General features: G+C 38.5%; 1 protein-coding gene across 2 annotated transcripts; it reads left to right on the top strand.

Moving 5' to 3' along the window:
• The first annotated feature begins 3,777 nt into the window (after nucleotides 1–3,777).
• On the top strand, nucleotides 3,778–8,601 carry sf3b6 (splicing factor 3b, subunit 6). Of its 2 annotated transcripts, XR_006054128.1 has the most exons (5): nucleotides 3,778–3,927; nucleotides 4,416–4,534; nucleotides 7,312–7,450; nucleotides 8,132–8,297; nucleotides 8,378–8,601. XR_006054128.1 is itself a non-coding variant. In XM_005917111.3 (4 exons), the coding sequence occupies exons 1-4, from the start codon at nucleotides 3,898–3,900 to the stop codon at nucleotides 8,219–8,221; spliced, it is 378 nt and encodes a 125-aa protein (XP_005917173.1). In that variant the 5' UTR covers nucleotides 3,778–3,897; the 3' UTR covers nucleotides 8,222–8,601. The 2 variants fall into 2 exon arrangements, 1 of the variants encoding a protein (XP_005917173.1); XM_005917111.3 differs by having other exon boundaries at nucleotides 8,132–8,601.
• The last annotated feature ends 3,454 nt before the right edge of the window (nucleotides 8,602–12,055 follow it).

Raw genomic sequence — 12,055 nt, 5'->3', positions numbered from 1 at the left:
GGTCCCGGGTCAGCCCTGACTTTGTGTTAAACTAATCCTAAAGTAATAATGGTATTTCTAACCACTGATATACCACAACTTTATCCTTTCAACAGCTACTGAAAGTTAGGGGACCTAGCTGCTATCGGATATTTATATAGCGATCCTCCAGCTTCAAACTGTATTACCCTTCAAGGACCTGCAGTTCAAAAAAAGCGCCCCTCCGACAGCCAAACCCATCTGTTCTCTGATTGGATTGTTACATTTGTGATTGACATGACATTGACCAATCAGATGAAAGGAAGAAAAATAGGGTCAAAATTCGTACTTGTAACTTGCAGGGGTTTTTTTGGCTAAGTCCACACACAAATCTTTTTTACGCACACACAAATTCTTTTTACACATACAAATCCTGATTTACAAGTACAAAATATTTATGACTACATTTTGAGCCCGTAGACCCGCTCTGCAGAGAACTTCACAGGCATACATTAAATTACTGGGTTGCAGTGATGATAAGTAAATGTGTCTAACAGTGGGGTCAATTAAAGCCTCAACCGTCTAAATAGCAGAAACTTTTTCTTCTTTTTTTTCCACGACAAGATTTAACTTCGAAATTTTAAATATACTTTTCAATTATTTTAAATATTTTAAACGGGGCGAAAAACGGGACACAGGTTATCACAGAAATGTTTGACATCATCTTGAAAATTAGCACTATTAGCACAACCCTATCGTTTAGTTGTTGTCTTTTCTGACAGTCCAGTCTAGTGTCAGAAAACAACATTCCAAACCTTTCATGTTAAGAACTTATTTTAATGCTAACTAATTACCTATTATCACACGTTACTTCAATAACGCAAAAGCTAGCATCATATCAGGTACTAAGTTAATAGGCGAGGGCTCATTATGATGATTGTCCCTCAGTTTAAAAGCACACAGAATTATAGTAGCGAACCATGCAGGATTTAGTACATAACTTACCGTTTTTACACCTTGAAATCCTGCCGAGTGTTCTGGAAGTACCGTCGACGTTAGCTCATCGAAGACCTGCCACCGTTAGCCTAGCCAAAAAGAAAAAAAACCGCCCGTAGCCCCAGCGGCGCTAAACTTCTCCTCACCTAAACTTTGCAGATTTAACCCAGTGAGCTAAATGTTAGTCCAGGCTCGGTGTTTTTATCGTTTCGTGTAATTTGTCTACCACTTTTAAAGACTGATTTTCGTGGTAACAAAATAATCGAACTCGACGACCGATTACCGTTAACACGTCCAACTCCCAACCACGCGCGTCCCCAAAGTCGTTTCCCTCCTCCCACCCGGAACTGTTATTCGCGCTTTTTTTTCTTTTTCCTTTTTTGTCCCGTGCTCATATTAGTATATGGTGCAATATAAAATGAAATAAAATTCCACAATTAGATTTATTAGATTTTTTTTAATTAATTTGTTAATGACCCATCTGTCACGTTATTTTAAAAGTTATCTGAAAAGCATTCAGTTAAAGTAGGAACACTCACTAGAGAGGTCACACTTCTCCCATACATAAAAAATAACAATATTTAAAATACAACTTTAATGTATACTTTCTAAACTATAAAACGTACCAAGAAATGAATTTTCTATGAATTAGTTGTGACTCATATTTGTCTTGAACCTGTCTTAAAGAATTCAAACTATTATATTCTCTTAGAAGAGTTAGAAGAGCACTTTACTCTCAGATTACTGTTTACCTGTTTGTTTGGGGGGGGGAGGGGTTGTTTTGGTTTTTTTTAAGTTACCAAAAGTAGAATCGGAGAAAGAGCCTAAACTATTTATTAGTTATGCTGCTGATTTCCGTCCATAGAACTGGTTTTGGTTCCTTTCCTGTAAAGGCTGTTCTTCCTTGCTACTGTCACCAAGTTTTTGTTCATAGTGCATCAACTTATCACAGGGTTCTCTTTGTAGGCTATTGTAAGGTTTTGCCATACAATATTTAAAAAACAGCTAAAAACTCGTCTTTTTAAACTTGCCTTTGGTTGATTTATGTTTTTATGTTTTAGCTTTTCTGTGAAGCACTTTGTGATTTTTATCTTGAAAGGTGCTATATAAATAAAATTTTACTTACTTAATATTGTTCACTTGCCAATTGTTGTTGTTAACAGGTGCAAAAGTAAAACAGGTTGTACCAATGCTGTAACCAAGCACTCTGACAGTATAAATAGTTTGGGTGAGGTTAGATATATATGAGGTATATATATATATATATATATACATATATATATATATATATATATATAAGGAACAGACATGAGGTAGTTGTTAGGGGTAAAACTGGCCAAAACACACAGAGCAGAAGTACACCCACTTAGTTTTAGTTTAATTTTAATGGCAATAAATATTTATTTTGAAAGTAAATTATTTGTTTTAGCAACTTTTATATATAAAAATATGAACGTATGCAATTATTGTCTGTTTATTAATTAAAAAGACCATTTGAATCATCTTGCCAGCTGACCTGACCTTACAGTAAGAAATGCGCAGACCGCAAAATACCTTGTACTTTTTGAAAACTGCACATGCTCAGGAAATTATAATGTGTAAAAACAAAATCCTGCTATTTCCTCAGAATTGATATGAGCTGGAACTTTCCATAAGAAAAAAATATTTTCAAGAACTCACAATGAGAAAATAAGACAAAAATAGGGTGGTGAGAAATGCATTTTCTATGAATTAGCTGTGACTCATATTTGTCTTGAAGTAAATAAATGCCAAAAGAAAGAAAGCTTAATTATGTTCTGGTTTAAGAGCTCATGTTGTTGCAGAAGTCGGTGGAGGAAAGAGGAAAGGTTGCCTCAGGAGTTATTTCACCAGAATCCTTCCTCCACACAAACAGGACAAAAGGAAATGTGCCACTCTATGCAGATAAAGTTCAAAAGCTACTAGCAGTATGAGTACTGCTAGTGTCATCAGAACCAGTGTGTAATGGCCACATGGATGCATGGATGCTCAAAGCTGTGAGCAAAGTGTCAAAACTCTGGCTTCGTCCCAAAGCTCTTTTTTTTTTTTAGCAAACACGAAAGTAATTTTCATTTGAACATTTAATCCAACAACCAAATAAGTGTGTGCGGCTGTGCTCATGCATGAATGAGTTAGTCTGTAAGCACAGTTATAGGCCCATGTGGTTCTATCTGTTGACTATTCTTGACTTCACTATTGGTGTAGAACCTAACGAAACTGAGACATCTCCCTTCACAAAGTGTTCTACAAGTTCCTGACACACACACACACACACACACACACACACACACACACACACACACACACACGTACATATATAATTTGCAGACCCAATATTACTCGCCCCATATGCATGACTCTTAACTGATACCCATGACCTCTTAACTGTTTCTCACATCAAAGTTTGGGGTCCACTCTCTTACTGTCAGTCAAGTTCATGATCCTTCCTGAGGGAATAAGCTGAACTGTTCAATCACAATCTTTCCCTCTATAAAACATTATTGTTCCCATTACCTGTAAGTTAGTACAACTTTGTGTTCCAGTGGTCAGCTTGGTATTAAATGCAACAACTGCCTGGTAACAAGATAGTGATTTGAATCAAGTGTTGTGGAGCAGGGAAGCACCTAAAAACCTAAAACAAGAAGTCCCAGTGACTATACTAAAATCAGTACTTTTTAGTATATAGGTCTCAAAAACCAGTAGACAGACTGGGGGAGCGTGAGAGAGAAACACCTATCCACCTTTAAAGGTTAGGAAAATGAGACAGAGTGGTTTGGTGGAAAGCTCTGTGTTTGGGTTCAATCGGAAATCGGAAGTACGTCACCAGTCAGCTTCCGTTGCCATTTTGACGAGAAGAGCCGAGCGCCTGGTGGGACTGCGTGTTTATCGTTCGTGGGTTTAATTTGAACGAAACAACCCGTCACAATGGCTATGCAAGCAGCAAAACGCGCTAATGTAAGTGTGAGAAAGTGGGACTGTGAATTTTGTGATAAATAGATCTTCAGAAACATTAGCTCAGTTAGCTTCGAAGCTAGCCTTAGCTTGTGTTAGCGCACGGTTAGCCGCTTAGCACGTTAGCAAAATGAAAACAACAACATTGTATCGTAACATTTCTCGTTGGTGCTTTTTATGATGTCTATCTTGAGCACACGGTTAAAGTCGCCTTCTGTTTGAGATGATTGATGCTGTTCGGGCTTTGGTCGTTAGTTTAAATATCTGAGTTGTATACGTAAGGGCAGGAGAGGGCTGAAGGGGCTGGTGGGTAAAATAAAAGGAAGAAAATAAAACGGTTTACTACTGATTTAACTTAACTCCGGCAAGGTTTGAGTTAAATGTCTACAAGCTACGTTTCCGCGGTAGCTTTGTGTTGAATGCTCGTCAGTAGTCGTAACTTCAACAGTGTTTATTTATCCGAACTGTTTTATTGTTTTTTTGTGCTGCAGATCCGATTACCTCCTGAGGTGAACAGAATCCTGTATGTCAGGAATCTTCCTTATAAGATCACAGCAGAGGAAATGTATGATATCTTTGGGAAATATGGACCAATACGACAAATCAGAACGTAAGTGTTTCACTGTAGATTTTCAGAAATAGCAGTTGAAGTGCATGAAGTCATATTTTGGAGTTGGACTCCACGTTTATCTGTCTTTCTCTATCTTTGACCAATATCTTCAAATGTTATTCAAATCTCTCAATTATTTAAAGTGGACATAAAAGCACTACATCTTTCTGCTACTTTACTGTACATTAGCTAACTAGTCACAGAACTGATAACTCTGTAAAAAACAGGTACATTGAAACTTAAAAGCAGTCTAAGGAGGTCACTTTTCTCCATGTTAAAAAACCAAGGACATACTGTCCACCACTGTAGGACTAAGCATTGTTAGCTAGCTCCAGGGTACCTTGGGTGAGCAGACAGAAGGGCTGGCAGAGCAGATGCCCCACAGGCTGTGGCACGCACTGTTGTATGCAATAAAATAGTCTTTCTTTTCCCAAGCGTTTCCAACCAGGTTACACCATAATGAGTTACGACATGTGTATCAGATCTGAAACATAGCTAAGTTCCTTACTGATGCATGATCAGGAATCTTAGCATTCATTGGTGTGTTCACAATGAGAATAGACAGACCAAAAACAAAAAATGGCAGCCTCAGAGGAAGAGGTGCAAACAAATTATGCTATTTTGCTAAACAAATTGTCCTTCCTCATCTAATAGTTTTGTATTATGGCACATTATTTGTTCAAAGTCTGATCTAAATTTGAATTTGGTGGTAATTTTATTGCGTTAGAGCACTGACTGCAAGAAACCGCAAGCTATGACCATCACGACTGAATTTCTGAAGCATTTCCTCTAAACTTTGTATTAGCCCGGAGCTTCTAGCCAAGATAATAAGACTGGATTCAGAGATAAACAGTACAAAGTGGGGTAGATGGTACATAAAAATCAATCTTCTAGCAAATGACATAATGACATTATGTGGAGGACTGCTATGAGAATGGATCCCTGATGTCCTTTGATGACCTGAGGAAGAAGAATCTGTCCTGAAGAAACTTTGTTTTATATCTCCAGTTAAGATCTTTTCTTAAAGCCACTTGGTTAAAAACTGCTCCATGAAGGAAACTCGCCTGGTCTTATTTCAAAAGTGTATTCTGTCTTAATGTGTGCTGTTCCAGAACCGGGGTCACAAGTCAAGAGAGATGTGGGGCTGTGATTTGCATGTAACAAGTGATGCAAAACGAGGGTCGCAATTATGTCAGAAATGTTTAAGTGCAACCATTAATTGCAGATACAGACTGACCCATTATGACTTTCTCCATCAAACGTACAATTCGGCAAAAAATTTGCATAAATATAAACCAGCGTTATGTAGGCTGTGCTTTAGATGTAGCCTTGAGGAGGGTTCATTCCTGCACAGTACGTGGTTTTGCACAAAGGTACATTCTGGCAAAACTTTTCCAACATTATGTCAAAACCTTTAGTTACCCTCTCCATTAGATCCTCAAATATGTTTATTAAGAAACTTTACAAATGTTGTAACAAAAACAAAACCACTCTGCATAGAATCCTATACAAAGGTTGATAGAATACATAAACTTACAGTTATCAGAGTCAAGCATTGGCTTCTCTTGTTTTTGCTGCTTCTTCAACTTGAAAATCTTGCAAAAAAGGAAAAAGAAATACTTCTTTCACATTATCTCATTGAGTGCATCACTTCAAAGTTGAAGTGAGAAAAAGCAAAGCCAAAATGTAACGGATGGAGATTTTTTCCCCCCCTCACTGTGGACAGTATCCGGATGGATAACTAGCTGAAAACTAATGCTTTAAATGGTAAATGGCCTGTATTTGTATAGCGCTTTACTTAGTCCCCATGAACCCCAAAGCGATTTACCCATTCACACACTGGTGATGGCAGCTACATTGTAGCCACAGCTGCCCTGGGGCGCACTGACAGAGGCTTTAAACACCTGTTTGATAGTTGACATGACAGTTTTTTAAAAGTAGGGCTCCATGTTTTAAATTAGTCTTAATAAATGTAGTTTTAGGTGTTTGTACTGGGTGAAGATTGCTCGAGGTTTGAATTTGATCCACAAATGTCGCTAACAAAGCCACTATCCCCAATCAGGGATAAACAGGTGAGATATTTAGCAAATGTAGCACGCTTTCTTAAAGTTGTGTTTTCAGCATGCAGGCAGTGGACAAATTTAAGCGAATGTTCCTGCATCTGATGACAGTTCATTTCAGTAAAATCTCCACAAAAAGTCACAAACAGTGTAAATCCAAAGCTAGCCAGACCATAACCTCAAACAAGTAAAAAATGGTTAAAATCACAGTGTTTTTAAATTCAGTCAGTCTAAGGTTAGTGACGATGAGGTTGCTAAAAGTTCCACTGCTGATGAGAAGAAAGATGGTCCTGACCAGAGCTCTGACTCTGCCAGCGTTCTTCAAGAACATAAAATCCAACAGACCTGTGTGGACTCTTATTTGCCTTTATACAGACTAGTCCATGTGATTGTTCAGTGCAATGGCACCAGCTGCACATGCACGGTCCCAGAACTATAAGGTTACTATACTGGCATGTCCCAAAGGTCGTGTAATCCCTGCATTGCAGTGAGAGAGCTCCTGGATGTCCTGGCCAGTAAAGTAATAATTTTTTAAAAAGTCCACTTTATTCAGCTCAGAGGAGGTCTAACATTTAATTTAAAAAAACACCCCGCTGTCATGTGTATACAATAATAACACAGGAAATAAGAGAGGGCTAAGAAAACAGGAAAATGCCCCACTGTCGCCCACCATCAGTAGGTCTGGTAATGATTTCCTGTGTCTGATGTTTTTCGTAGAGGGAACACGCCTGAAACAAGAGGAACCGCTTATGTCGTATATGAAGACATCTTTGATGCCAAGAACGCCTGTGACCACCTGTCAGGCTTCAATGTCTGCAATCGTTACCTCGTGGTCCTCTACTACAATGCAAACAGAGTACGTATGAGCATTACATCACTGCAGGCACAAAGGTCTTTTGGACCACATGGTTCTTGGAGGTCCCTGAAAGTAACTCTGTTCCTCCAAGCTACATAGATAGCTTCAAGGCTTCTCAATGTTTGCGTTTGAGCTGACAGTATAACTGCTAACATGACCTAACAGCCAGCTGGTGAATGACACAGCAAAACATCCAATATGATGGTGATGAGAGCTGTGTCATTGCTTTCCTGATGATAGCAGAGCTCGAGTCTTTGGCCAGCACGAGAGGAACAGGGTAGCTGTAGCACCGCCCCCTCCGTCACTTAAATGCTGTTATGCTACATTGAGAAGAAACAGAGGGTGTAAATACAGCCGGTATGGCTTTTTTTTAAACTTTGTTGTAATCCTTTGTTTTCAGTCTTCACTTTTTCAGTGTTTAGATGCCAAAGGCAGAAAATCAAGTGTAATTGTGCTTTAATGAATCAGCATTTTGTTGTATTTCCTCAGCTACTTCTAAACATGTATAAAGACTTAAAGTTCCCCAAACTATCCCTGCAGTGCAGACACACAAATGAGGACAAAGTGCTCTCACAGAACAGGGCTTAGTCTGTGTTTTAATATTAAATAATATATAGTTTTGCATTTCTATAAAATGAACAGAATATTCATGTACTTTTTTTTAATCAACTCTTTTCGCAGGCTTTCCAGAAAATGGACACAAAAAAGAAAGAAGAACAGCTGAAGTTGCTAAAAGAGAAATACGGCATCAACACAGACCCTCCAAAGTAGTCTTCATAAAGCATTTCTTTTCAGTTCTAGATGTGACATGTTGCTCTGTTTGGACTGGTTTGTTCTAGTACAGTTGTTGCTCATACATCCTTATTTTGGTTTTCTGATTTTCATGATCAAATCTGTATGAACCTGGTTACACCGTCAGTATTTGAGTTCAGACCAGGGCAAAATCTTGTCAGTTTAACTTTAAATTTTTGTTGTGTTCCTGTCAAAGTGATTGACAAGCGAGACAACCTCTTTAGCAGGAGACACGTCCTAGTTTTCACCCAGGGCAACATGTTAAAGTCTGCTAGAGCACATTGCTTTTCTCTCCATACTTTTAATTTAAAGCTGACCATGGATTTTCATTTCTATAAAATAAATCTTTTTTTCTAAAAGCTGCCATCTCCTTGTGTTTTTAACATGCTGTAGATGTAATTTAGTGGAAATGCTGTCCTCTGCGTGAACCCATTTAGATCAATAGACTGTGCATTTTCCACATTTGCACAAGGGTTAGGGGGTTGGCCGATTCTTAGTTTGCCTCAGGTTTTAAATGGCTTGTGATGCATCCCTGGGGTTTCAGTGGGATGAGTGTGGAGACGAGAGCCACATGGTGACCTCTGCAGTCAGTGGTGTGCACAGTCATGGGTAAACACCACAGACTTTCTCAGTCACTTCCTCTGAACAGTGTTTGCGTTCCAAAGTATTACCAGGAAAACGCAGGATTTCCAGAGGAAGAAAAGACGATCACAATTTTAATATTAACATTAAATCATTGCTTAATAGTGACACCTAGTGGTTGTACAAGGACATTTCAGATGATTTTATTAGCTGCGTCATTACGAGGATTTCTATGGCCTTTTAGTAAATTAGGGCATTATTTCTATGTATACCAGTAAATCTGAAATAAGGACCCACATTTGAACTTTACATCAAGTACCTGTTAGAGCTGACAGATGTGTGGCTGAAGATCACAGCAAGGAGTGCAAATCCAAAACAATTCCAACAGCACTTGTTGTTTTTTATTGATTGACAGTAGGACGTACTGTAATTATCTAATAATAACTACCAGCTCAACACTTACAGGAACCGGATTAATTGCTTTTCTTTAATTATGCTTAACTGGACTGTTAAGTACAGTAAACAAGACTCAACACATCACTTCTGACATTCAGTGGATTGATAACATCTTGTTTTGGACTTCTTTAAGTTGCTTGAAGACGTTTCACCTTCATCCGAGAAGCTTCTTCAGTTCTAAGGTCAAATGGTGGAGAGTCCCAGATATAAACCTAGTGGGAGTGACCCCCCACAGAGGGACAAAAGGACCCCCTGATGATCCTCTAATCGCCTGAGCCAAGGTGTGAAACTGGGTGTGGGTCCCAATCAGCCAGAGTTTCGGGTGAGTTCATTGTGAAACCTGGCCCCACCTTATCATGCGAATTCCTGAGGTCAGATGGCCCAGGATGTGAGTGGGCGTTAAGGCGTCTGGGAAGGGATCTCAAAACTGGATTATAGATGGCAGAGAGTTGGTGTCGTAAACCCGCCTCTGTTCAAAGATGGTCGCTCACAGTGGACATAGATGGCTTCTTTCACTCCTCTTTCAAACCATCTGTCCTCTCTGTCCAAAATGTGAACATTGGCATCCTCGAAAGAGTGACCTTTGACCTTAGATGCAGATGGACTGCTGAGTCTTGTCCTGTGGAGGTGTGGAGGTCATTGCAAGCTCCTTTGACTACGATGACCTGGATGACTGAGAACCTTCACAGAAACATCTTGTTTTATTGCCGTGGTTCTTTAGAAGCGAACGATCCCAGTCTCGGAGGACTCACAAATGTAAAGTGGAATCTTTAATGTACACATTATATATTTCCTTTGTAAAAGCATGGACGGAAGGGTATGCTAGGCTTTGGCCCACATCAGTCTAAAACTGTATGTAACCATGAATAACGTGTTTGGGAAACTACCTGCACAGCAGGCAGCACTGTTAGTTCTCTCAGTCTCAGAGCAGCGTTTCTAATTTTGATTGAAGCTGTCAGAGAAAACGGCAGCTTTGAGCAGCTCAGAGAGTAATGGTGACACAAGGTCACAGGTGAAACTGGAGGATGACCTGGTGGTTTGTGACTGTATTTGAAGCACACGTGTGACTGCATGTATGTGGAGTGTCTCACTGTTATTCATCAGGTGACAGAGGCAGCTCTGCCATGTTGTAGCTCAGAGGTGAAGAGGCGAGCTCACAGGTGACTGATGGTTTGATGCTATAGATTAACTTGTAATATATTTTTATTATCATGACAATTGTTAGGCTGCTGATGTAAATTGATTCATTAGTGTATGTTTGACAAAGAGTCTGAATTGACACGTCTCACTGTTTATATGGCACAAATCCATGTGTTATTTTATCAGGTGGCAATATGTCCTAGTGCAGTCAGAGGGGAGGAGCCAGGGCCAAAGGTGAGGCACATCAGGCACAGAATAATAAATTTAATCTGAGGATAAAACGCAGGTACTGAGGCTGAAAGAAGCTTCAGTGCTCTCAGAAGACTAAACACAGGGCTAAGGTCAACAATGACTCGAATGACATTAAACAATGCTGCTGTGTGTCCACCAGGAGAGGCTGGACAGTATAGATGTAAAACCAATATGCCAGCAGTTTATCTCAGTGAGAGGAGCAGGCCTGTGTTTGGCTGCTTCACATAGTGGACATTGAGTTGTTGTGTGGGGCATGTAGTCCATGTCTGTTGCTGTAACAGTAGTTCATGTTTAGAATAAAAAGCTCACTGACTTGATCGGGGCAATAGTGCCTCAACTGTTGCTGAGAGATCTTTGACTCTGAGGTCATCTTAGACGAGTAGTTTTATGGACAAAACCCAGCAGGTCACTCAGTGTTCCCTTAGTGCCAAAATATAACAGATGTTGGTGTACTATAACTGAAGTAATGATGTTAAGTCCTTAAAGTCATATTCTTTTATTGTCATGACTGTATTTGAAGCCATTTTTATTTTTGTATGATACCTGATTTATATGGCTGAAGTAAACTAAAGCCTGAAATACTTAGTCAGTCATTTGTTTAATAGTAATTTAACATTATATAATTCACATATAAAACTATGAATTGTAATTTTAAATGGTTTAAAAGCAGGTAGAATAGCATGTGTAGGCAAGTATATTTCTCCTTTTTTATCAAGAAGCAAAGACAAAAAGGACAAAAAAAGAAACAGGGCAGGTTCAGTGGTCGGATCGTCCGTCCCCACCAACGCCAAAACCAAATCTACGCCCTTGTGTAAAAGTATAGAATGGAAGTTGAAATGTAGTGAAACAGGAAATAATTAATGTCGGCTAAAACCTACCAACCTACCTTGAGTGTAACTGTGAGGAAATGTACTTGATTTTACACATTTGTGTTCAATGGAACGTTTTCACTCTTTGTTTTTGTGTAGTTTATTTTGGGTAATTCTGTCACCATTTGTGTGAGCGAATACGCTCACGTTTTATTATTTTTATTTTTTATTATTTTTATTTATTATTATTATTATTATTATTTATTATTATTATTTATTATTATTATTATTATTATTTTATTATTATTATTTATTTTATTATTTATTTTATTATTTTTATTATTTTATTATTTTATTATTTATTTTATTATTTTTATTATTTTATTATTTTATTATTTATTTTATTATTTTTATTATTTTATTATTTGTTCGTAGGTTTTTTTTCTTGTTGACGACCTTCCAGCTGTTTCTGCTGAACATCTGCCTACAAACAGAAAACTTGATCAATGTGGCCAGTTTGCTTAAGCCAACAGATGTGTATCGCAGTGTGTAGGAGAACCCACACATACACTGT

The sequence above is a fragment of the Haplochromis burtoni genome, unplaced genomic scaffold (genome assembly GCF_018398535.1).
Source record: "Haplochromis burtoni strain Fernald_Lab_line unplaced genomic scaffold, NCSU_Asbu1 Contig_22, whole genome shotgun sequence".
NCBI classification, from domain to species: domain Eukaryota; kingdom Metazoa; phylum Chordata; class Actinopteri; order Cichliformes; family Cichlidae; genus Haplochromis; species Haplochromis burtoni.
Note: the sequence above shows the minus strand (reverse complement) of the source record. Positions and strands in the feature narration are given on the sequence as shown.

Excerpts from the sequence above, each read along its gene's own strand:
- sf3b6 (XM_005917111.3), top strand. The coding sequence starts at position 3,898 with ATGGCTATGCAAGCAGCAAAACGCGCTAAT. Across the intron at positions 4,535-7,311 it reads CCAATACGACAAATCAGAAC|AGGGAACACGCCTGAAACAA; the intron begins GTAAGTGTTTCA and ends TGTTTTTCGTAG. Across the intron at positions 7,451-8,131 it reads TCTACTACAATGCAAACAGA|GCTTTCCAGAAAATGGACAC; the intron begins GTACGTATGAGC and ends CTCTTTTCGCAG.